The 21850-nt window shown below is 39.7% G+C and overlaps 1 protein-coding gene across 6 annotated transcripts; it reads left to right on the plus strand.

Annotated features, from left to right (window-relative positions):
- Nucleotides 1-337: 337 nt before the first annotated feature.
- SLC35D2 (solute carrier family 35 member D2) lies at nucleotides 338-21742 on the plus strand. 6 transcript variants are annotated; one of them, XR_001230398.3, is made up of 12 exons: nucleotides 339-656; nucleotides 2985-3018; nucleotides 4615-4701; nucleotides 7468-7535; nucleotides 9342-9413; nucleotides 11273-11341; nucleotides 12356-12458; nucleotides 13759-13851; nucleotides 16284-16351; nucleotides 17105-17183; nucleotides 18999-19098; nucleotides 19683-21742. XR_001230398.3 is itself a non-coding variant. In XM_005506644.3 (12 exons), exons 1-12 carry the CDS (start codon nucleotides 517-519, stop codon nucleotides 19792-19794), a joined length of 1008 nt encoding a protein of 335 aa, XP_005506701.1. In that variant the 5' UTR covers nucleotides 346-516; the 3' UTR covers nucleotides 19795-21742. The 6 variants fall into 6 exon arrangements, 5 of the variants coding, with proteins under 5 accessions (XP_021148859.1, XP_064901872.1, XP_021148862.1 ...); XM_005506644.3 differs by having other exon boundaries at nucleotides 346-656; nucleotides 19016-19098; XM_005506645.3 differs by lacking the exon at nucleotides 339-656 and adding an exon at nucleotides 687-962 and having other exon boundaries at nucleotides 19016-19098.
- The last annotated feature ends 108 nt before the right edge of the window (nucleotides 21743-21850 follow it).

The raw sequence follows: 21850 nt of genomic DNA on the forward strand, positions 1-21850 counted from the left end.
CCAAAGGGGAGTTTTTAAAGCTTTTGTGTTTTATGGTTTCACGAACCCGTGAGTGTGTGAAGCCCAGTCCTGGGCGGACCGGCTGGGCCTGTGGCAGCCCCTGCCCGCGGGTGGTTCGGGGCTGTCCCTGCCCGGAGGGGAGCGCCGGCAGACGCTCAGCTCTTTCTCATAGGGCTGCACTAAAAACAAAGCCAGCCGGTGCCGGATGGCGGCGTAAGGTACCGGAGAGCCTCGGGGCCTGCTCTGCCGGCGCGGCGCCCCCCGTCCCGGAGGCGGCAGCCTGCCGCACTGAGATTGCTCTTACCCCGAGGCCCTTCCCTTCGGGCCGGGCCCGAACCGCCACGGCACGGCCCGGCTCCGCGCAGCGCCAGGGGGCGCCCTGCGGCCGCCGCCGTTCCCCGCCGCTCGGGGCCGAGCCGAGCCGGGCCGGGCCGGGGAGGAGCGGCGGCCCGTCCGGTCGCACTCGTGCAGGCCGAGGTGGGGCCCTGCCCGCTGCCGCCGCAGCTCCGCGCCGCCATGAGCGCCGGGCAGGCCGCGGGGGAGGCGGCGGACACTGCCGCGCACTCGGCGCTGCCCAGGGTGCTCTCCGCCCTCTTCTACGGGACCTGCTCCTTCCTCATCGTGCTGGTCAACAAGGCCGTGCTCAGCGCCTACAGGTGAGGGCCGCAGGTTGCGGAGGAGGAGCCGCCGGGCAGCGGTGGGGCCTGTCCCGGCCCGGCTGTCCCTCGGGCCGGCGGCGCTGCCGCTCTTCCGGCGAGCGGAGGTTGTACCGCCTTCCCGAAGCGGAGCGGAGCCGCACCGCCTGTCGGGGAAGCGCCGGCGTAACCCAGCGTTGTTCGGGCAGCTCCGGTGCCGGGGCTGTCACCTGGCGCACCGGGACAGGCCCCTGAGCCGCGGAGATGGTGAACGTGCCGAGGCCGGGGCCGGTTCCTCCAGTTTCAGACCCGGTTCATGCCCAGCAGGTACCACTTGCGCCTCACCGCGGTGCGACGCGCCGGGCTTTTCCTCCGAGGCCATTCGATATTCCTGGTGTCAAAACTGGTGTTTTGCTCGTCACACGGGTTCAGACCCTTCGGGGAAGCAGTGTTTCTCCTAACTGTTCCCACCAAACCATCTTCTTACCTTCCTGAGAGCGCGTTTATTTTCTGAGGTAGCCAAAAGTGAAACATGAGCCCTTAGAAAGTCTCTTAAAAGTCTCTTACTCATGAAAACACTACCTCTGCAACTTCATGGGGCATCTCATGTGGAATCATTGTGCTGTATTTGTGATCTCACCATTAATATTCTTTACTTCCAAGGCTTGCTCTGGTTATGCTGTTCTATGAACTAGAAACACTAAAGTGAAAAAATCCGACAGAAGAAAAAAAAGCAACACTTGCTGTTGTTTTTTAATGCTCAGTGCTGTTTAAACAAGTAGCACCTGTATATAACATCTCCCAGAAATGATACATGAGACAGGTTGAGATTTTATTTTGTAGTTGTTTTCATCCTATTAATACAATCTGCAGCTCCCTGTAAGTCCCTGGCGTACATCTAGCGCATCCGTGAAAGATACTCAAGGACAGCACGCACAGCAGTAAGCCTGAATTTTGTATAAGGAGTTTACAGCATTGCTGGGAATGTTTAGGGCTTTACAAATCAAAAATGCCTGGAGAAATCTGTGTAGTACAGACAAGTGAAGCCTCCATATTGTACAGCTGCAAGTACAAACCAAAACACAGTTTAAGCATCACATGATGATAAATGGGAGTCATGTTTCTTTTGCTTTTCCCTTCCCCTGCCCCCCTCACCCCCAAAAACCAAACCAACAACTCTGTTTTCCAGAATCGTTTTGCGACCAGCTGCTCCTAACTCTTTTTCTTTGTTATGACTCCAGTGTCCTTATGGCCCTTCTGCTGCAATTCAGAGCATTTCTTTTGCTAACACTGTGTTCCCGTCCCAGGGCGGCTCATTTGAGCACGTTTCTCAGCAGCCAAGTAGTAGTATAGCGGTTCCTGGTGGCTTCTGTGATAAACAGCCACAACCTCAACTAGTCTTTGTAACGGGAAGTTACAAAGCTTGTTGAGAGTGTGGACCTCGCTTAGACATTTGTTAGTGCAGTTGTGCACAGAGAATGAAATGGCTTTTATTAAGATTGCCTGGATGCAGGTTTGTGCATAACCATTCCTGACAGTGCAGTCCAGAAAAATGCTGTGTGACTCCTTGGAGGCGACAGCAGCTCTGACCTTCAGGGTGCTCCTTGATACCTGAGGCTTTTGAGCAGAGAGGCTCCAGGCGCTGCTGGTTGTGGCATAAAGCAGCCATCCACTCTAAATAACTTCTTTGCTTGTATTTCAATACACTTACAGAGAATTTGCAATTACTGCCACACGTTTCTCGGTTTTAACTTGATGTAGATTTAGGGGGAAAAATTGAGATGCTCAGCTTCTTCAGGTGTTGTGCTAAAGTTTCTGTTCTCTTAGTATTCAAGTATTCATGCTTTCAGCTAAATTTGACTGAACAGGTATGGTAGAAATCTAGCAGACAATAGATGTTTCTACAACATTTACCTAGGTACTTTATTTTCACAAAAAAGTGTTGTTAGTGTGTTCGGGCCGTGTAGATAAGCTTCCAAGTTATGGCAAGTGCAAGAGATGTAACTTCTATACCCTCTGAGGATGTATAGTCTATATGTGAGACCACTTAAAAAATCATGCAGCGTTATAGTTCTCTCTGTTACCTTCACTTATAAAGATACCCAAAACAATTAGCACTTCAAAACTGATCAGCTGTGCATATGCTATATTATTAGGATGCAGCTTGTGTTTTGCTGCAGAAATAAAATCTTAGGACTCCAGCAAGTGCTGCAATTCCTGAGCCTGTTTGAAAGACAGGCCAGTCATCCACATGTCCAGTTCTTGACTTTAGTTCTAATTTTAAACTAATCTTTGTCTTTTTTTTTCTTTTAGTTTTCACAATATTAAATATCTGTTTATGCTTTTCAGCTTCCCATCACCAATGTTTCTTGGAATCGGACAGGTATGTTCACATTAAATAAATAATGTAGTAAAGCATACTAAATGCACTCATTATTTTGTAAGTTAAACTAATGTTAGCATAGAGGTATATTTTAGGAGGGAAATCTCTGTTATACTGCATTGCTTGTCTTCTAGATTAGATACACTGTAAGGAAAAGTGATTTATTTTAGTAAGGTCAAGGAAATTTCAACAAAAGTCAAAACTGTTTCATGGGAGGAGTCATATAAAGGGCTGAAAATAGAATTTATTTCCCCTTACAGACTTCAGTAATTAAGAGATCTGGCCTTCAAAACTTTCAAGATTTGTTCTAGCAAGTGCATAGGTCGTGTGAGAATCCCTGAGCATTTGTGGATTACATGCAGAGACATTGCCTCTATTTTTAGACAAACGGTGTTTTTACTCAAAAATCTCTCCCCCCTTTCCCAGCAGTTTTCCAGTAGGACTTCCACACAACTTTGGTTCTTTGTTGCCATATTTGGCTGTGGGCAATTTACACTACTGCAGCAGAAATGTACTTTATTGTTATTGCTAATAGGCACCATGGTAAAACCAAAGTTCAAATGTTTGTGTACATGGTTCATGAAGAAGAATGTGTGATTTTGCAGAGGGATGGCTGGGAAAGATGGAGCCTCGAGGCAAATGTTTGGGTAAATTCATTTAAAAGAGAGGATTTTTTTTCTGCCAAAGTTACAAGCTAACGGGTAGTGAGGAAGAGATGGAAAGAGGTTACCACAAGTCAGACTTCTCTGCCATTTCGTGCTGAAGGATCTCAAATCTCTTGTAAAGTCTTTGCTGTGTGAGAGAGGAAGAGAGTCACATATCCAGACTGCTCAAGGAACTACACATCGTGTTTCAGTGGAAGTCAAAGACTAGAAAATGTGGCAATAATTCATATTAAGGGTAATGACATGGCTTTATTTGCAAAGCATAAGACTCAATGGCATTTCCATTTTTTTGTTGACCCTTCCACGATTTACTTGAGCACTTTGTAAAGTGCGTGTAATATCATATAATGCTTTAGTCTGCAGACATGATTCCATCTCATCTTCTATGTAGACAATTACTGTATTTTTATATAAGGAAAATTTTAACTTTTTTTCCTTCCTGGGGCCAACATTAACTTTTATGATGTATGACTGCTCAGATATTTTTCATTTGGTCTGTATCTTTGTTATTTCTTCCTTGTGTTTTCAATGGACTGATGAATGCACAATCCTCATCTCACATTACCAAAAAAGCTGTAGGAGTGATTCCGCAGATTAAACAACACTCTGAGTGGAAATACCATGATTATTCTGGTACCATGTCCTGTTCTATTTTCTCGGCTCCTTCTCAGCACTCGTTGTTTCACTGGGTGCCACTAATTTTCTCAGACTAGTAAAACGTATGTCTACATTGTACTTTTAAATAAGTAGCAATCAAAATTGATAAGAATAAAGTTATTCCAGTTTATTCATTGCGTGATGTGTTGTTCTTCAAAGAAGTGCGTAATACATAGCATTTATTAAATGCACATGAAGATTTTGTCTTTGAAGCAGTTTTTTCATACGTACAGTTTTGTTCTTAGATTACTTCTTGTTTTTTCTTTTTGTTTAGATGGCAGCCACCGTACTTATCTTGTATGTGTCAAAATTAAATAAGATTGTTCACTTCCCCGATTTTGACAAAAGTATACCTGTGAAGGTAAGGGTTACATAGGTCCTGATATTGATAGGAAAATGTTACCTCTTATAGTGGCGTTCTTTCTTACGGAGACTAGATACAAAACAGCAAAAATTTTGCATTTTTTTGTCAAATGTGATTATCTTTGTTTCATTTAGTATGGGATTTGATCATTTCAGTTTCACTGCAGTATTCCGGCCTTTTGTTGCAGAGAAATCTGGCAGAATGTTATTACACAGTACATGGGAAAGGGTGCTGTACCTTCGTACAGCTGGATGAACTCTTTCAGATTCCTGGTGCTTTTCTGTATGTGTACAGCTCCTTCGGGGGTCAATGGGAGATCTGTGTTTAAGAAAGGATTTTGATCACAGCATGAAGGGAGAAAGGCTGCTTAGGAGTTTGAATGAGACGTGGTAAAACAACAGAAAGAGAATATGTGATAGAAGAAAACCAAAACCCAGCTTACTCCAAATGTAAGATTTATGTTCCTTAGAAGGGGCTAAAATAATGCCTGCTGTAAACATTGTAGGTAGGGGCTAGCTGCATCATGCAGACCGTAAGCCTATATGGTCTGGCAGAACGGAGAAAATAGGACAGGATCTGTATCTCGGATTGGGAACTAGCGTCTGAAATGACTGCAGCACTGATCCTTTTAGATTTCTGCATCTATGCGCAGGGTTGCTTGAGCTTCACTTTGGTGTGTGAGCCTGTGTATTTATGTCTTGTTGCAGGGTGTTGGTCAGTGTTTGCTCAAGAATATAGAGCGAGCTTCCAGCTCTGCTGCAGGGCTCAGGCATCACAGCTTTTCAGGCCACCATCGTCGTTGCAGAATCTTCTTACTGTCAATCTGAGGTTTACTATGAAGATCTCACAACCTTTGGTGAATACTGTGTATTCCTAATGCATGTTGAAATCATTGGCATTTAGAAATTCTGTAGGAATATCTGTACCATTGATTATAAGAAGAACAATCCTAATGTTTTCCCAAATGTGAATGAAGAGGGTTTCACAGTGGGTAGGTTTGAGTTCCCTGTATAAACAACTTGCTGAGACCTTGAGAAGTTTCTTCCCTCTGTCTCCTCCAGTCCAGCTACTTTCCTTCTCTGTTGTTGCCTTCACCTTAACATCAGTACAAGGGCATTAAAAAGATACTCTTTCTTTTTTTTTTTCCCCTAATAATGTCTGTCCTTTGGAAGGCTTTTCTGGGTATGCTGGAGCAGTCAGCACTGCAGCATCCAGGACTTGCGTATTGCTTGTAGTGCTGGATTTGACTAGTCGCAGTGAATCAGCTGGATTGCGCGTTGTTGATTTCTTTACTTTTTAAAGCATCCTTTGACCGACTCTATCCTTTTGACAGCTCTTGCTTTCATTGACAGTAGGATTATAGTTGCTTTTCACTCCTGGACTGGTTTAGGTCCTTGGTACTTTCAGCTGTAGTTTTAAAGTAGCAAAATGCTTATTTTAATGACAAAGCTTTGGAGTTCTTGACCCTTTTTGAGTCATTGTTTCACAGATCTCTGATGTTGTGCTGGATGTTGTAATTTTGTCTTTACAATAGAAAATTTCAGAGGAAAGAGAATGTTTCGTCAGCTCTGTTTCCATCCTGTGAAGTAAACCAGTTAGTTGGGGTTTTTTCTAAATAAAATTATACAGAAGAGAAAGTGATTTACAGAATTTTTGCAAACTTATGTTGACAGGGTGAATATTGTTACTTACAGTCCTGTTTACTTTTACTACTACTTTCACTTAAAAGTTAACCTTAGTTAACTATAGTTAACTTCTGTACTCTCTCCTCTTTGCTGTAAAAGAAAGGCAGAATTTGTAGCATAGATAAAGAGCAGCTGACATCTCCATATGCTTTTCCAGCACACAATGCTTTGAGAGGGCATCGCCTCCAACAAACACAGTGTGTCCTGCAGCATGTATAGCCACAGCAGCAGCTGCCGCATTTGCTGGGACAGAGGATCTGTTTTGTCTTCCTGCCATTTCAGCTCCGCTTGGCTGATAGTGACTGGGATTAGATGTACATACCACCTTTGTCCCCATTGATTACTGTGGCTGTTGTTAATCTTCTGCAACTTTTCTGTAGCGGGAGGAGAACGGCTTTGAGCTGCAACTGAATGTCATTTAGGGACCCCTGACTTCTTGTACCTTTTCTTAAGGCTCTGAAGTTCTGTTATTGTTTCTCTATGTTGTGTTAGGGCCCATATGTTACTGTGCAAGTCAGTCTTGTTATGCCAGAAGCTGGAAATCGTGAAGTTTAATTTACCCCTGAGTACTTATCTTTTTTTTTTCTAGTGTCTTGTGTAGCATAATTTGTTTGGTAGATCTAAAATTTTGTATCTTCCAGGCCTACTAATATATATGGAGTACCTAGAGAAGCACAGCATACTTAAGAGTTTATTCATTCTTTTGTTCAGGCTATTCTCTTGCTTGTTTAGCTATTAGCATTACTTTTATACCTAAAATTAAAATGTTAGAATGGGTATTAATCTGAGGATTACAGTAATTAAAATAACACTGATTAACATTTACTGTAAATGGAGTCTGAGTCTCAGACTCACTAGATTGCTGCTCTTCTAATGAAATCAGTGAAGCTGTGGTTATGAATGGTCACATGAATGAAAGCTGCAGATCAGTTTGCAGCAGTTACATTTTTTTCCTTAAAAACCCTCTTTCTTGCTAAAGGTACGTCTGATATTATAGTTATCAAATTCTGTCATGTAAAGTTTCTCAACAATGCTTCAAAACATAATAATCCGACTTGCACTTTTAATTTTATCACAGTTGTTTCCTCTGCCTCTGATTTACGTTGGAAACCACATAAGTGGATTATCAAGTACCAGCAAACTCAGGTACAGTAAATGGAATTTATAAGTAGACTGTTAGGATTTTACCCTTTTATGGGGGTAAAAAATAAACACTGAAGAAAAAGCGTTTTGTGGAGACTGAAATGCACATGATGTCTGACTGTCTGTCTAAACCCCCTGATATTTTTTTGAAATTCTTACCGAAATGTTTGATCTGTCTACAAGTTGTATACTTCTTTTAAGGGGAGCATAGCTGGGCCTGTAGTGACAGAAAATCGCAATGCTCTTCTGTGACAATGAAAGTGCTTTCACTTTCCCCACACACCCAAGCATCCAGCTTTTCCTGTGTGTCTTAGCCAGAGAGTTTGAAGGCTGTAAGAAAGATGTTTTTCAAGGAGGAAGAATAAGGAAAAAAAATGTGCCACCATGGCCATGCAGCTTATTTAGGACACACCAAGAGATGGAGAAACTGCTGTGTAGTGGTGGGGATGGTGGCAGCACTACCATTGCGGTGGTTTCTTGTATGTTATTACAAGCTCCTGAGGATTTGGTAGTAAGCTAAACCAAAACAGAGAATTTTGCAGCTTTTCAGCATTTCAGTAACTTTGATACAGACACTAGGAGAGAAAATGTATTACTTTTAAGTCTTTTATGTTTATTTTTATTTATAGAATTAATTTTCTGTGACTAGCAACATCAGGCGCCTGATTCTGCAGCTCTTTGTTGTGTGCATTCAGAAGTTGTTCCACTGCAGTGACTGTGCAGCCATTGTGAATATGAAACTATATTGTGAATATAGTTTCAGTCCTGTAAAAGTTTGATCCATGGGTTCTTCTTTCCCATTTCCCTAACTGTAATTTTAAAATAAAGTTTAGTAGGTTATTTTAAACACAAGTGCACCATCTCCTCCTCCTATGGCTGACATACCTCTTTAGGTTTACTGTTCATAACTGATTTTTCTTGCATAAAAGAAAGAACGGCTACCATGTTTCTACCATTAAATTTTGTTACATTGCATTTTGTTACATTATGTGGCATTTGTTTATATTATGGCATTTTCCACCATGTTTGGGTTCTCAGTAGCGTTTAGATAGTCCTATGCATACCTTCAAAATGTCTGTTTTAAAGTGATTAAGCTCTGTGTTAGGATTTGTGACATTTGTTAATGCAGTTGCTAATAGTTATCTTAAACAGGCGATTAATTGGCCAAGATGGCTTTGCTGTCAGATTTCCTAAGTGTCAGACAGAAGTTTTTCTCAAATTAATTAAAAAGTTTTCCAACTGCATGGCTTTGCATAGACCAACAATATGTTGTTAAAAAGTACCCGCTGGTAGTTGCAGCTGGTCCCAACTTTCATGTTTCTTTTATGTTCTCTGTTTTTTTTCTTGTGGATTATTTGCTTTTCTGGAAGTGCAGTTTGTTTAATAAGCATATTTCCTTTGTATTTTATTTCTGTTATATGTTTTGAGATACAGGCTTATTGTGTGTCCTCTAAGTTTACAACAGAAATCATTTTACTTACCATGCCCATGAATTCTCCAGAAAGAATTATTTTATGGGGGCTCTGCTAGGTAGAAAATAGCTTTTGTATTCCATTTCACTCTTTAGAAGGTAGCCAGTTGCATTGTTTTACAAACTGACAAATCATGTTATTTTTCAATGATTTGGTTATCTAATCAGCATCTAGTTCCAGACTGACTTTTTTTAATGTATGCTAAGTGGCTGGGATTTTGTTTTGGTTGGTTATTGCTGGATACTGGTTTCATCTGGTTAGTAAAATTAGATAAGAATTAGAACATAAAAATACTGTTATTCTGATGCTGTGCTTGGATTCTTTTTTTTTTTGACAGTTTGCCGATGTTTACAGTGCTCAGGAAGTTTACCATTCCACTTACTTTACTGCTGGAAATCATCATACTTGGGTGATCCTTTTTTTTTTTTCATTTAAGATACCTTTATTTTAGATCATGTCAAATTGTGGCATCTCATCAGAATATTGAATGAATGCTTTTTACTGACAAATAGAAAAGAGCAAGTAAAGTGGTTTCATGTAGCTTTTTTTGAAGACGTTGATGCATGCACTTGAGTGAATTGAGGGAAAAAAAGATCAGCTTGCTCTTACTTACACAGCTCATTCTCTTGACTGTTGCACAGGAATCAGGTAAGCAGAGCACAACTTAGACACTTCTTTTAGCGGTTGTGGTTTGTGTCTCGTCTCGGAGGCCCCTCAGCTACAAAGCACTTCAAGCAGACAGATCCCAAGTCTAAAAACGTACCAGTTTAACGAAGCAAAATGGTATCTGTCAGTGTGCTGTTAGATCAGAAAACCACCTCCGTTATAGATACCTCTGTTATTTTTAGTGGGAAATTAAGAAGTGTATGCTGTTGCGGCTTAGGATCACTAGTTTCAGTTGTGATGACTTGGAAGAACCAGAATATAAATAGGTCATACTTTGTTGCTGTCATGGTTCTACCCAGATATCTTGCTTGGATAATGTGAGGTCACAAGGGGAAAAGCAGCTTGCTGAAGCTGAACCCAGGCAACATGAGAGTGATGGTCAGGGGAAAAGCTTCTTGAAAAGCCTTAAAGAAGACTGTCACCTCCTTTTGGCTAAAGCAGCAGTTGATCAATGTGAGTCATATTTGGGGATGCTCCAGGATTCTTTTCTAGTTGTAAATTCTCACAGGGAAAGCAGAACTTGCTGTCTTCTCCTGTTGGCCTGAGAATTCCTACAAGCAAGTGAGGAAAATGTGAGTCTGTGAGGTTGTCATCTGTTCTTAGCTGGACTAAGCAATGTGGTGTGCTAGCGCAAGCAGCATCCTAACCTAAGGGAAGCTTAAAAGCAGAATGTTGTATTCCTGTAGGCTGCCACAGTGACAGTGTGTTTCCTGAGGGTTGAAGATGAAAAGACTCCAGAGAGTCTATGCTGGCACACCTCGGGATTTGAAAAGTAGTCGATGTGCGAGTCATTATGATCAAAGCCTATCGTATCTGGAGACTGCACACAGCTTTGTTGCTGGGACAGTGGTGCACAGCTGTGCTCTTTTGACATGCAGGGTTTCTCCAAGAGCCATGTACATTTTGTTCTGATGGATCTTTTCTCACAGGCCAGCTCAGAGCTGGGGGCTAGCCTGAGAGAATGACTAGGGCAATGCCTGGAAGGCATGTTGCAGTATGGAGCAAAAAGAAGTTTTTAAGACATTTCTAAATAAAGTAATACAGGTTTGAGAAGCAGACTAGTTTTACTCTGTGGCAGTGCTTATGTAGACATAGCAAAGATAACGTAAGCTTTCATGCTTTCCCCTTCAAGTACAAGGTTTCATTTTGACTTCAGAATAAGTATCTATTTGGAAAATAGCCCAGATAGTTTGTTGTACAGCATCTTTCCCAATAAAGGTGAGATGAAAAACTACATGAGACATATGTAGTGGTTTTCCTTTATTGGATTGCTTGAAGACATTGAAATATGTCCATTATGAGTACTAATACACAGTAAATTACAGTTTGTTCCAATACTGTTTCTTCAGTTACCTGTAATCTTTACTTTTAAAATTATCTAGTAGCAGAATGCTCATAATGCTTTTTCAATTTCTATTCTCAGGGTCAAGGTCTGACAGTGTGGCACAGGGTCAATCACATGTCTTCCTTAAGGTTATCAAGACTGTGCCCTCATGTTAAATGTCCTGTGATTACTAACTGTTTTGAAATGTTTCAGGCAGACAGCCATTTAATCTCTTCTTCAAATAATGAAAGTATGAACTGTCTAATTTTTGTCTACAGGAAACGATATCCACTGAGTATTATAGTCAGCGTATTTGCCATCGTTCTTGGGGCTTTTATAGCAGCTGGGTAAGGTTTTAATTTGTTATATGAAGTCATGTTATAAGAGGAGGGACAGCAAGATATTTCTTTATTTGTTAAGTGCCATGTAAACCTAGGTTGAGAACGGTTACTCTGGATCAAGTTGACGTGGAAAATCTCTCTACTGACATCATTGGGAGGTGCAGGAATACAAAGGGAAAAATTTGACTCCAGCTGAAAGTATTTCGGTGCTTCTTCCCTTTGCCACCCTCCCCAGTTTTCCGTGTTTGCAGGATCACAAATAAAGCAAGTTTAAACTCTATGCAGAATGATGCTTTTAATCAGTGTGTTTTAATAATCTTACAAAAACATATTCTTGTTCTGGATAGAAAGACTGGTCTTTTGGTTGTCAAATATTGTTTTGTATTAGGCAGTATCTATTTTTTTTTAATCACTGTGAACAAATTCTAGTGTGAGGCTAAGTTTACAAAGCACTTGTATACTACTCTCTATTTTCATTCTGTTTGAATATTCCTTTACTTAACTGGAAATATAATGTTATTTTTTGTTTCTTGGCTTTCCTGTGTACAAAGGTATATAATTTCCATGTGATGTGGCTCGGATAGAGCCATGTCCTGTTACAAGAATTACCCTATATCCATGAGGTCACAAGTCAAAACAGAAAGGATGACAATATGTCTGACCTGACTGTAAAAACAAGTAGTCAGACTTTATTCCCTAGCTACTTTGTGTGTTAACAGGAATAGATGAGTATATTCAGTAATAATTGGACAGGTTGTCAGGATTGAGACAGATGGAATTTTTCACAGAATGAAAACTGATCATTTCCTGCCACTTCTGAAGTGACTCATTTGTGATGGTCCAGTGGCTAGAGAAATGTAAAGTACCTTGACTTATGAAGAAGGCTTAAAGCAAAACCTGTGACTTGCTGGAGTTGTCAGGATTTGCATTTCCTCATTTGTGATACTTCTTCAGGTAAACAAGGTAGTGCAATTCATCATATACTGTTTTCTTATTTACAATATAATATTTCTTTCCCAGGTCTGATCTGTCTTTTAATCTGGAGGGCTACACCTTTGTATTCCTAAATGATATCTTCACAGCAGCAAATGGAGTTTACCTAAAGCAGAAAATGGATCCAAAGGTAACTAACTGTGAGGTGATTAGTTTGAACTTAACACGATGACAATATGGTAACAGTGAGTTACTTATTATATGACTTCATGAACATAAAGTTATGAACTAACAAATAGTTTCATTTGCTTTCAAATTTCAGCTGATATATGCATCCATAATACAGAACAGCCTGGGAAAAACGTATTAGTATCTCAGGCCAGGCTTAGATGAACGGTGTATTTTTTCTCCCAAGTCTTTTAGACAAAGTTTGTAGGGGCTTTGAAACATTGCTTTGGGCTAAAAAAAAAAAAATCCAAACCAAAGGCAAGTTGTTTATCTGTAAACTATATATTTTTTTATATATATATAATATATATTTGTAAAGAGGATGACTCTTTGACTAGAAACACACTTTAAGTGAGGTTTATGTAAAATAAACTGCTGGGTAGGAACAGAGCCCTGTCCAGTTTGAGTGAATAACCATAGCAACTGATACCTTTTTGGCTATGTAAGATTAAGTGCCATGAAAACCTATCAAGCCATAGCAAAGGCCAGTTTTGGAGATGCTGGGTAGAGGCTTTGTCACTGACTTTGGTGGAAATATGTATTTTTTAATAATCTCAGGAATCACATCTAAACCAGACTCTGTAATTTTTTATGAGCAGCACTTAAGAGCCTCATTTTTTTCTGCAAAATATGGAGTTTCATTTTAAAGCAAGAGATAAGCTGGAGAGATTTGCCCAGTAGCATGGCTGAATCTGGAGGAAGGGAAGGCTGCTTTTTCATTCCCCAAATCTTCTGCGTTTGTGTCAAGCAAATTAACCAACAGGATATGTGGCATCCCTCAAATTGCTTGAAGTTACGTCGGTTACCAGTGATAGAGATGTTGCATTTAGGAGCCAAGCTTCATTAATTTACCTGTTATGCTGGCCCCAGGGAGCCACCCTGCCCTATGCTTTCGTGGTTGATTTGTCATAGGTGGAATAGATAATCCCCTGTCCAGGCAGAGACTTACGTGGAGTCTAACATAAAGCAGTTCTGGACCATTTCCTTGAGGAAGTTTCTGACTAGCTAGTGTTGTATAGAAACTTTTGAAGGTAGAGCAGAGCAGTAATATTCTGCTGAGCATACGGACGAAGTGACTGATGTGGAAACTCACCTCAGAACTGAACACTGAATCCAACAATTACAAGCTTGTATTTTAAATCGGGGTGTATCGTGTTTTGTTTGCTCATTGACAATAGTGTCAGAAGGATTGCCAGAGTAATATTTAGTATTTTGCTCCCAAATGGCTTGTAATTCTAAACACCATATTTCATTTTTCACAGGAGTTGGGAAAATATGGCGTCCTTTTCTATAATGCTTGTTTCATGGTGGTACCAACAGTTATTATTAGCTTTTCTACTGGAGACTTTCAGCAGGTAAGAAGCAGTATTGCCTTTCTCAGACTGATAACCGTATTTTGTTCATAATTTTCATGGGGGGGGTGTGGATGAGGTTTTTTTTGCTTGTTTTTAGAGAGGTAATCCTACTTCCATGCTATTGATTAGTATTTGAAATATGTGGATTGGACTTTTCCCTTCACAGGCTAAAACTTGTAATTATTCACCTTAAAGAGAAGCTGAATTTGTGTGATAGCCCTTATATTAATCTTTTTTTAAGAATTAATGTGTGACTGAGGACTCACAGCTGGAGCGATTGGGAACCCAGCTGCACTGTGTGACTTGAGACATGCTCTAAAACGAGATTGCAAATACAGAAACCAGAATATTTCCAGTCTTCCTCTCATTGTGATGCACAGAACAGATTTCTGTTTAGTCTCAGTCTAGTTTTGTAACCTACATTTTACATTCTCATAGAACAACAGCTTGACTCTCTATAGCTGATCATAATAGGGGATAGTACCCTAGGCAGTATGTCCTGGCACGCAAAGTATCAGACCAGGCGGTTTGTATTGCTTTTCTGGCTCTCTCACTTGCTGAGTTGCCTTTTTCTTACCAATAAAATGAGTCTAGAGACTCGTATTCCTTTCTGGAAATGTTTAAGATTTGCCACTGAAAATTGTTGCAGAGCTTGGGAGTATCATAAATCATGTCAATGTTCTTTGTTTTATGTTGTGTCCTGGACTCACATAGTTCTGTCATTGTGTTCTTACAACTCTGCTTTAAGGGCAAAAATTGTCATTCCCTGAAAAATGATGGATTTAGATCTTCTCTGAGTGTGAAATCTCTCCTGTGACGTCGATCTAGCATGACCTTTTGCTAGTTTAGGAAAATACAGCTGATGCCCTTGTTGGTAAACTTAGTGGGAGCCAAGTTTGTATGGCTGTAAGATTTCAACTGCTTTCCCAAAGGCAGAGCTGGAGGCATTTTGCGAGAAACGGTCAGGGAAGTTTGCCTTGTTGTTAGGTTTATTCCATGGCAAAAATAAGGAGTGCATTGTGCCCACATGTTGATTTGGCACAAACAATTTAATGCTCAATTACCTGAAAAGAATAAATAAACAACAGAGAAATGCATAGTGCCTGTTGTGCATAAGTAATGGCTTGGTCACTTAGTATTAAAAGTCCTATTAAATGATGTGGATAACTAGCATCAGTGTGATGCACAGAGATTAAATCACAGGGAAAAAAAGGAAAAAATGGAAGAATACTAATGAAAATCCAGCAAATTATTGCAGATAACACCTGTGTGTAGCCAGTTTCAAGGCCGCGAAAGTTGGCTGGCTTTTAGCCTAGAAGAGCTTTTAGCCTAGCAGAGCTTTTTGCCTTGATCTGTTCCAGACTTGTATCTTTTGCCAGTCAAAATATCAGCACGATGCCTATGTGCTAGGGAGATTGCTTCTGCTCCTTTAGCTGGTTCTGGAGTGGTAGCTACCACATCTTGCAGATGTAGATCTTGTCATGACTGCAGTTGATGAGTGTCCCACTTCTCCTTCAACCAGCTGGCTGACAGATGACAGGAAAGCGTGATGCAGTGGCAGAGACAGGAGGCCCCAGAAGGTCTCCCTGAAATGCTTTGCAGTTCGTTGTTGCACACCAGCACAATTATAGCAGGGCAGGGCTGCCTCTAATCTATTACCTCAGGTGGTGGAGGCTCAGGTAGCCACCGCTCAGCATGGACTAATTGCCTTGATCCTGTTCCTCAGGGATGTGTTCAGCATCTGCTGGGTTTTGTGCTGATACAGGTGACTTTAATCAGGTTAAAATGAAGCATATCTTGGAGTTACTAGAGATGGAAAATAATCTTTGACATGTTTCTTTGTGACTGTTGTGTGGCACTGTGTGTTTGCTGCCTGTCACTAAGGAGCAGACTTCAAAGTGATGATTTAGCCTTTTCATTGATCTTCATTGATGAGAGGCCTTAGTAATGTTTATTTAATGTACTTTGGAGCTCAAAAATGCAGGCTTGGACCTTGAAAATTGTTCATGAATGAATCTATGGTATGAAATAGATTTCAGGGAGTTTATTTATTTATTTATCTGTCTTATATCAACACTATCAATTACACAATATTAATCACAGTGTTGGTATCTGTACTAATAAATATAAACCCACAATTTATCTGTGTTGTATTTGTGTTTTTTGCTTGCAGTATGCATTTTTATATCTGCACTGCTGTATATGTGACAAGAATGTGCCTATGTATCATGGGTGCTGTCGTCTTGTTGTCTCTGAAGTTAAATGCATAAAAATATTTTCAGTAGTAATATATATGTTTTGTAATTATAATATGAATCAAATATATTTTTTGATTTCACACATTTTCATATTAACTACATTTTGTATGTGTTTACAGCTGATTATATGGCACATCATTCTTGTTCTCTCTTTTTTTTTTTTTATTTTACTAGGCAACACATTTCCAGCACTGGACAAATTTTTTATTTGTCTTTCAATTTATTCTTTCCTGCTTTTTGGGGTAAGAACACAGGGCAATCAAGTAAGACATTTTAATGGCAGTGTTTCAAATTGCAAATGTCAAATGTAAGACTTGCTGATAAGTTATGTTAAAATTCAAAGAAAATATATTTTCCTTTGAGGCTTCTGTCTGTCTTTTAATTATTTCTAATAGTATAAATAACTGTTTCAGTACTGTTGGTGTTGTTGACCTCACACATACAGAGGTCAACAACATGACATTAGCTTTTTGCTTTCTGTACTCAGTGTCTCTCTGCTGACTGTCTCTTCTGATTATCTGATTTACTCTATACAGTTAATAGAATGTAAGCCCTTCAGTGTAGGAACCGTTTCAATGAGTTTTTTCCTTAAAGTACCTGGAAAAGTATGGGAGACTCAAAAGTAATGGAACAGTGCTTTGTTCCTGTTGGAACAACAGAGTCAAAGGAAGAATAGAAAAATTAGTGGGATCCTGTTCTTCTCTTCCACACGGCACCTACTAAGGGGTCCAACTGACTTCAGTACTGACATATAAGAAGCTCAGAGGCTAGGGATGACCCTACTACAGCTCAAGCCACACAGTTTAACATGTGTCTTGAGCACTCTCTGTATGCTTATCCTTAACTTAAAATACAGATCCACAGAATATTTCTTTTACGGTTTGGAACAGGTGGGATTGGCAAAATATTGATCCAGAAAATGTTGAACGTTTCAGAGTGTTGCTAAACTTCTGAGCTCCCTGGGAGGAATTTATAAAATTTTCTCCTTTATTTAGGTTTCTCTTGATGTATTCTACTGTCCTATGCAGTCATTACAATTCTGCGCTCACAACGACAGTAGTTGGTGCCATCAAGGTGAGTTATGGAACAGAAGAGAGAGATAAGAATGTTCAAATAGACAGGGAAGAGCATTGACTCAGCAGAGATCCTGATTATACTTTCAGCTAGAAACTCAAAATGAGGGCTAATACCAATCCAGGGCTTGTGCCAAACAGGGTCACACTACAGAGTGACCCTGTTTTCTTCCACTGAAGCTCAGGTGTGCTCTAGAAAGCAACGTGAGTATTGATTTATTTTTATATTCCCCACAAGAGAAGCTTCAACCACTATAAAAGATGTACATTTCGTCACATTTTGTCAGGTACTGTCACCTGCTTCTGTTCTTTCCGAGGCTACTGTGAGATTTTCAAGGTGGCCTGTTGCATGTCCATTGCAAACTGATACAGACTAACCTGCTTTCACTTTGGGCTGAACTAATTTCCATTGCTGATGATTAATGGGGAACTCCTAGATACAGAATAACGGCTATGCTGTAGCGGGGACTGTATTGCTTTATGGTTAACTGCTTCAGCCTCTGTGTGAGAACTATATTCTAGCTGAATGGACTACTTAATTTTGGTTTGTATATGGTCAGTCAAAACCAAAACATGCGTGTCATAAAAACTGAACTTGGTGTCCTCACAGTCTGTTTTCTCTAACCCAGTTTAATTTAAAACCACTGCAGCTTCCTTTGTGTTGATGAGGCCAGCATGTCTGAGCTGGGAACATCACTGACTACCCAAGCACCTTTTTGTAGGGCAGTTTGGAAAGAAGCGTGGAGCTGTAAGCTGTAAGAGTTTTAGCAAAATATAAAACTTGTACCAGGTTATGGTTATTGGCCAAACAGCTATCAGAATCCAAGCTGATTTAGACACAGGAGTAACAGTCCTCAGAGTGCTCCCTTGCATAGGTGACTGAGGAAAACAATACTCCAACATAACAAAACGCACTAAGAGAAGATGGTACTTCTCTTTCTATGGTTTTCTTTTGAAAGCTGGCAAGATTAATCTAGTTGTTTTCATTTTGTGGCCCTGAAAGCATGCTTTTAGGTTTTATATGTCTACACTGAATCATTAAGACAGAGCAATGCTGTTTCTCTTTTCTGAGCAATAATAGTCCTTGAGACATTTTGAACAGCTTTAAAGTTGAGAAGCACTTTATGATGCAGTAGTCTCCAGTAGAAACGGGTAGAAATGATGTCATTATCCAGGCTAGCTGCTAAAACATTTGAAACCAAGAAAGTGTTGGTAAAATAATCATACAGTTCTATAGCTTTCCTTCTGTCTGTAGGGGACAATTTTCTGAAAACTGGATGTGGGGGTGGGGTGAAAGGTAGAACCTTTAACTTTAAACTGCGCCTGCCTTGAACTTGGAAGCAAAGTGCTTTCAATGCACGTTTAGTTGTCAAAATAAGGAGGTAACCATGTTAAAGCAATAATAAAGAGCTTTTATTGTAACTTTAAAGCATGCTTTTTATGCTTGAGAACCAAAACCCCGCTTTTAAGAAATGGGATTTGAAATGAGCCTTCCAAAGATGAAGTACATTTTCAGTACATTGCTATAGCTCCATTTTAACTAATATCAAATAGCTAATTTTATTTTTTATTTTCTTTCTTATTCTTTTCCCCAGAAAGTCACTCTCAGTGCATTGCATGCATTTAGGAGGCATATTGATTTTATTATTTTATTATACTGTTAGATGACCCATAAGGGTCATGTAACTCATTTAACTCATTTAAATGCTGGTTTTAGAGTAGCCAACAGCAGAGTATACCTATTTCCTTAGGAAAGTAAATTAAGTTATATCATTTATATTATTTGAGATGGAAACTGACTTGAATAAATGCATAGCTTTTGTTTCCTTTCAGAATATATCCATTGCTTACATTGGAATGTTGATTGGTGGAGATTACATATTCTCCGTGTTAAACTTCATAGGACTAAATATTTGGTGAGTGGAACTTGAATAGCTTTTATTTGTTAAGGCTGAAAATTTCTCAGTGAGATACAGTTTTATCTTTTGTTTGATTTGGCCAACTTACATGATGCAGTTTTGAAACTACTAGCTTGAGGAAGAAGTGCTTCAGTATGTAAAGTTCATTACAGTTAGTTATATCTTTTCATGTTTGTTTTCAGATATTGAATCTTACTGTGGTAGGTTCTTAACTCTGGAAACACGCCTGCAGTTTTACTACGTGGGATTGTGTTCATTCTTTTTCTTTATGAGCAGTAGTTCTGTGCTGTGAGGCTACCAAGTAAAAGCCAAGTAGTGTGGGAAGTGAGAACATTGACTGAATGAGTTATGCCCATTGAATATAATTTATAACTTGTGAGCTGTTACTTTTTGTGCTTTGATGAACTGTATGAATCTGTTGGAGCAAGTGATGATCTTTGTCTGCTCAGAGTGAGTTTCTGAGATGGCACTCTGTGCTAGCTGGCATTCTTTAATCCACTGAAAGGAAAGGTACGTACGTATAAAATAGTATGGGCAGCATTTGGTATCTCTGACACCTCTGTTTATTCTCTTTTCTTTAGTATGGCAGGAGGATTGAGATATTCGTTTTTAACCTTAAGAGGAAACAGCAAGCCTACGCAACCTGGGGATGAAGAGGATGCACTTCCTGAGTCAGTTAGCCAAAATGCCTGACTTGAAAGAGACTGAAGATAGAAGTTGGATTAGCATTGCTGAGAACTTAAATAAGTGTATGCTGGAACATATTTGGAACGAGAAAAAAATCTACCTCAGTTGCCACAGGTGTACACACAATTCGTTGGTTCAGAGATATTCTTGCACACCATGTTTTTTACATGTGGACAAGTTTAATTTTAGCCTTTTTTTTTCACTATAAGCGAATTTATAGGAAGAAATGCCATGAGCACATCTCAAGTTTTAAATTTTATTCGTTTACCTGTACTTCGGTGCTATTTGTACTCAACGAGACCCATGAGTTCTGTTTCAGTGTGTGCCAGTACTCTCTGGGGCAGAACTCCCAGTAAAGATGCTGAGCCTTGATTCACTGTTGCCTTATGCCATATGCAATCTTTGATATCAGTGAAGAGATGAAAGATGCTGGTGATTCAGAATGATGTCACGTACGCATTTGGTCTTGTTTAAAGTGACTGTGGAACGTATAGAGCAAAGAGAAGATGTGCCCCAAGATTGTTACCTGTGTGTTGACTAAAGAATTCAGGATATGGCCAGGTGTGTTCGCTATGCATTTTGTAGACATTATCTCTCAATCTTTTCCTTATCCTCAATAACATCATGGTGTTCTGCTGCAGTTGTCACTGTTGGCTATAAGTGAACCCTGGTAACTTTTCTGCAGGATCAAGGAGAGAAGGAAGTTGAGAGATGATTTTTTAGTATTTAAAAATATATTTTTTGTGTGTGTGAGCCAGTATCAAACAGATAATGAGGATAGATAACAAAGGTAAATGTATTTTTGTTTAGGTACATTAATCTTTTTATGTCACAGTCCCCTTCTCTGATGTTTTGTCTATACTTACTGTTTAATGCTGCAGAGAAGTAATACTACTATTTATGAACTACAAGAAGGGAGACTGATTGATATATGGAAGACTAACTGGTGCTTAAGTGAGGAGAAAGGACCAGTGTCCTGCTGTATCTTATACATGCAGTGAAAGCTTATCTGATATTAGTTCATGCTTAAAATTCAGAGCAAGCAATTTTAACAAGCTCAGACCAGAATGTGGTGGTCTGGGTTGTCATTGGGGATAATAATGGCACCACTCTGTATCTTTATTTCCCTTTCTGAAAATACAGTTGATAATGCTTGATAATGTTCTCAATAATGTTCTTGATAATATTCTCAATTCCCTGCAAGCATGAGCAAAGATTTTTAAAAATAATCAAAATAGGATTTTGGAAGACCTTGACATGGAACCAGGATGATCTAATGGCTTGCGTGATCCCTGCTTAAATTAAAATACAGCTAAAACTGAAAAGCATTTATCTGTACGTAACACGTGAGTGACCAGACTAGATTAGATCTAAGAAATGTGTGTGCAGCTCATGCCAGAAGCTTCAGGGAATGACTGGGCTGCCCACTGCCTCTGTGGATTTGAATGGCAAGAGAACCAGTGGCTGCAGATCCTAGAAGTGGAATTTCAGGGCACAGTCAAAGTGGAAACTGAAGTCTGAGCTATCCAGTTTCTCACAGCTGGCCAAGAAATGGGAGTTTCATTTTCTGCCTGTTGAAGAGCTGAAGAGGGAAGAGGTTGCTGCAAATACTTTAGAGAGATCATCTGTTTTTAAATAATTCCTTTATACTTAAAAAGCCTTCAATATTTTGAGTGTATTCTTGTATAGGACTGCTTTTTCTCCAGATCATCTCTACCTCCAGAATCCTAATTACTGAACCTCAACTCTCTGACATGGGACAAGATATTGGAAAGTTTTCATTAATTACTAAAAGATTATGAGAGCCATTTGATTGCAATACTGATTGACACACAATGGCATCTGCTATATAAGATGTAGTTCCCAAAAAGGAACAGCTACTGTATGAATTTAATTCATTAATATTTTGCTATACCTTTTATAAATAAAGAGAGACAGATCACAGATTTAACAAGTTTTTTTTGGTTTTTTTGTGTGTGGGTGGACATCTAAAATGCTTTCAAGCACACATGGGTAGCACGAATATTTGCTTTCAATTCGATCATCTGCTATACTGTATTTT

This window comes from Columba livia, chromosome Z (assembly GCF_036013475.1).
Source record: "Columba livia isolate bColLiv1 breed racing homer chromosome Z, bColLiv1.pat.W.v2, whole genome shotgun sequence".
NCBI classification, from domain to species: domain Eukaryota; kingdom Metazoa; phylum Chordata; class Aves; order Columbiformes; family Columbidae; genus Columba; species Columba livia.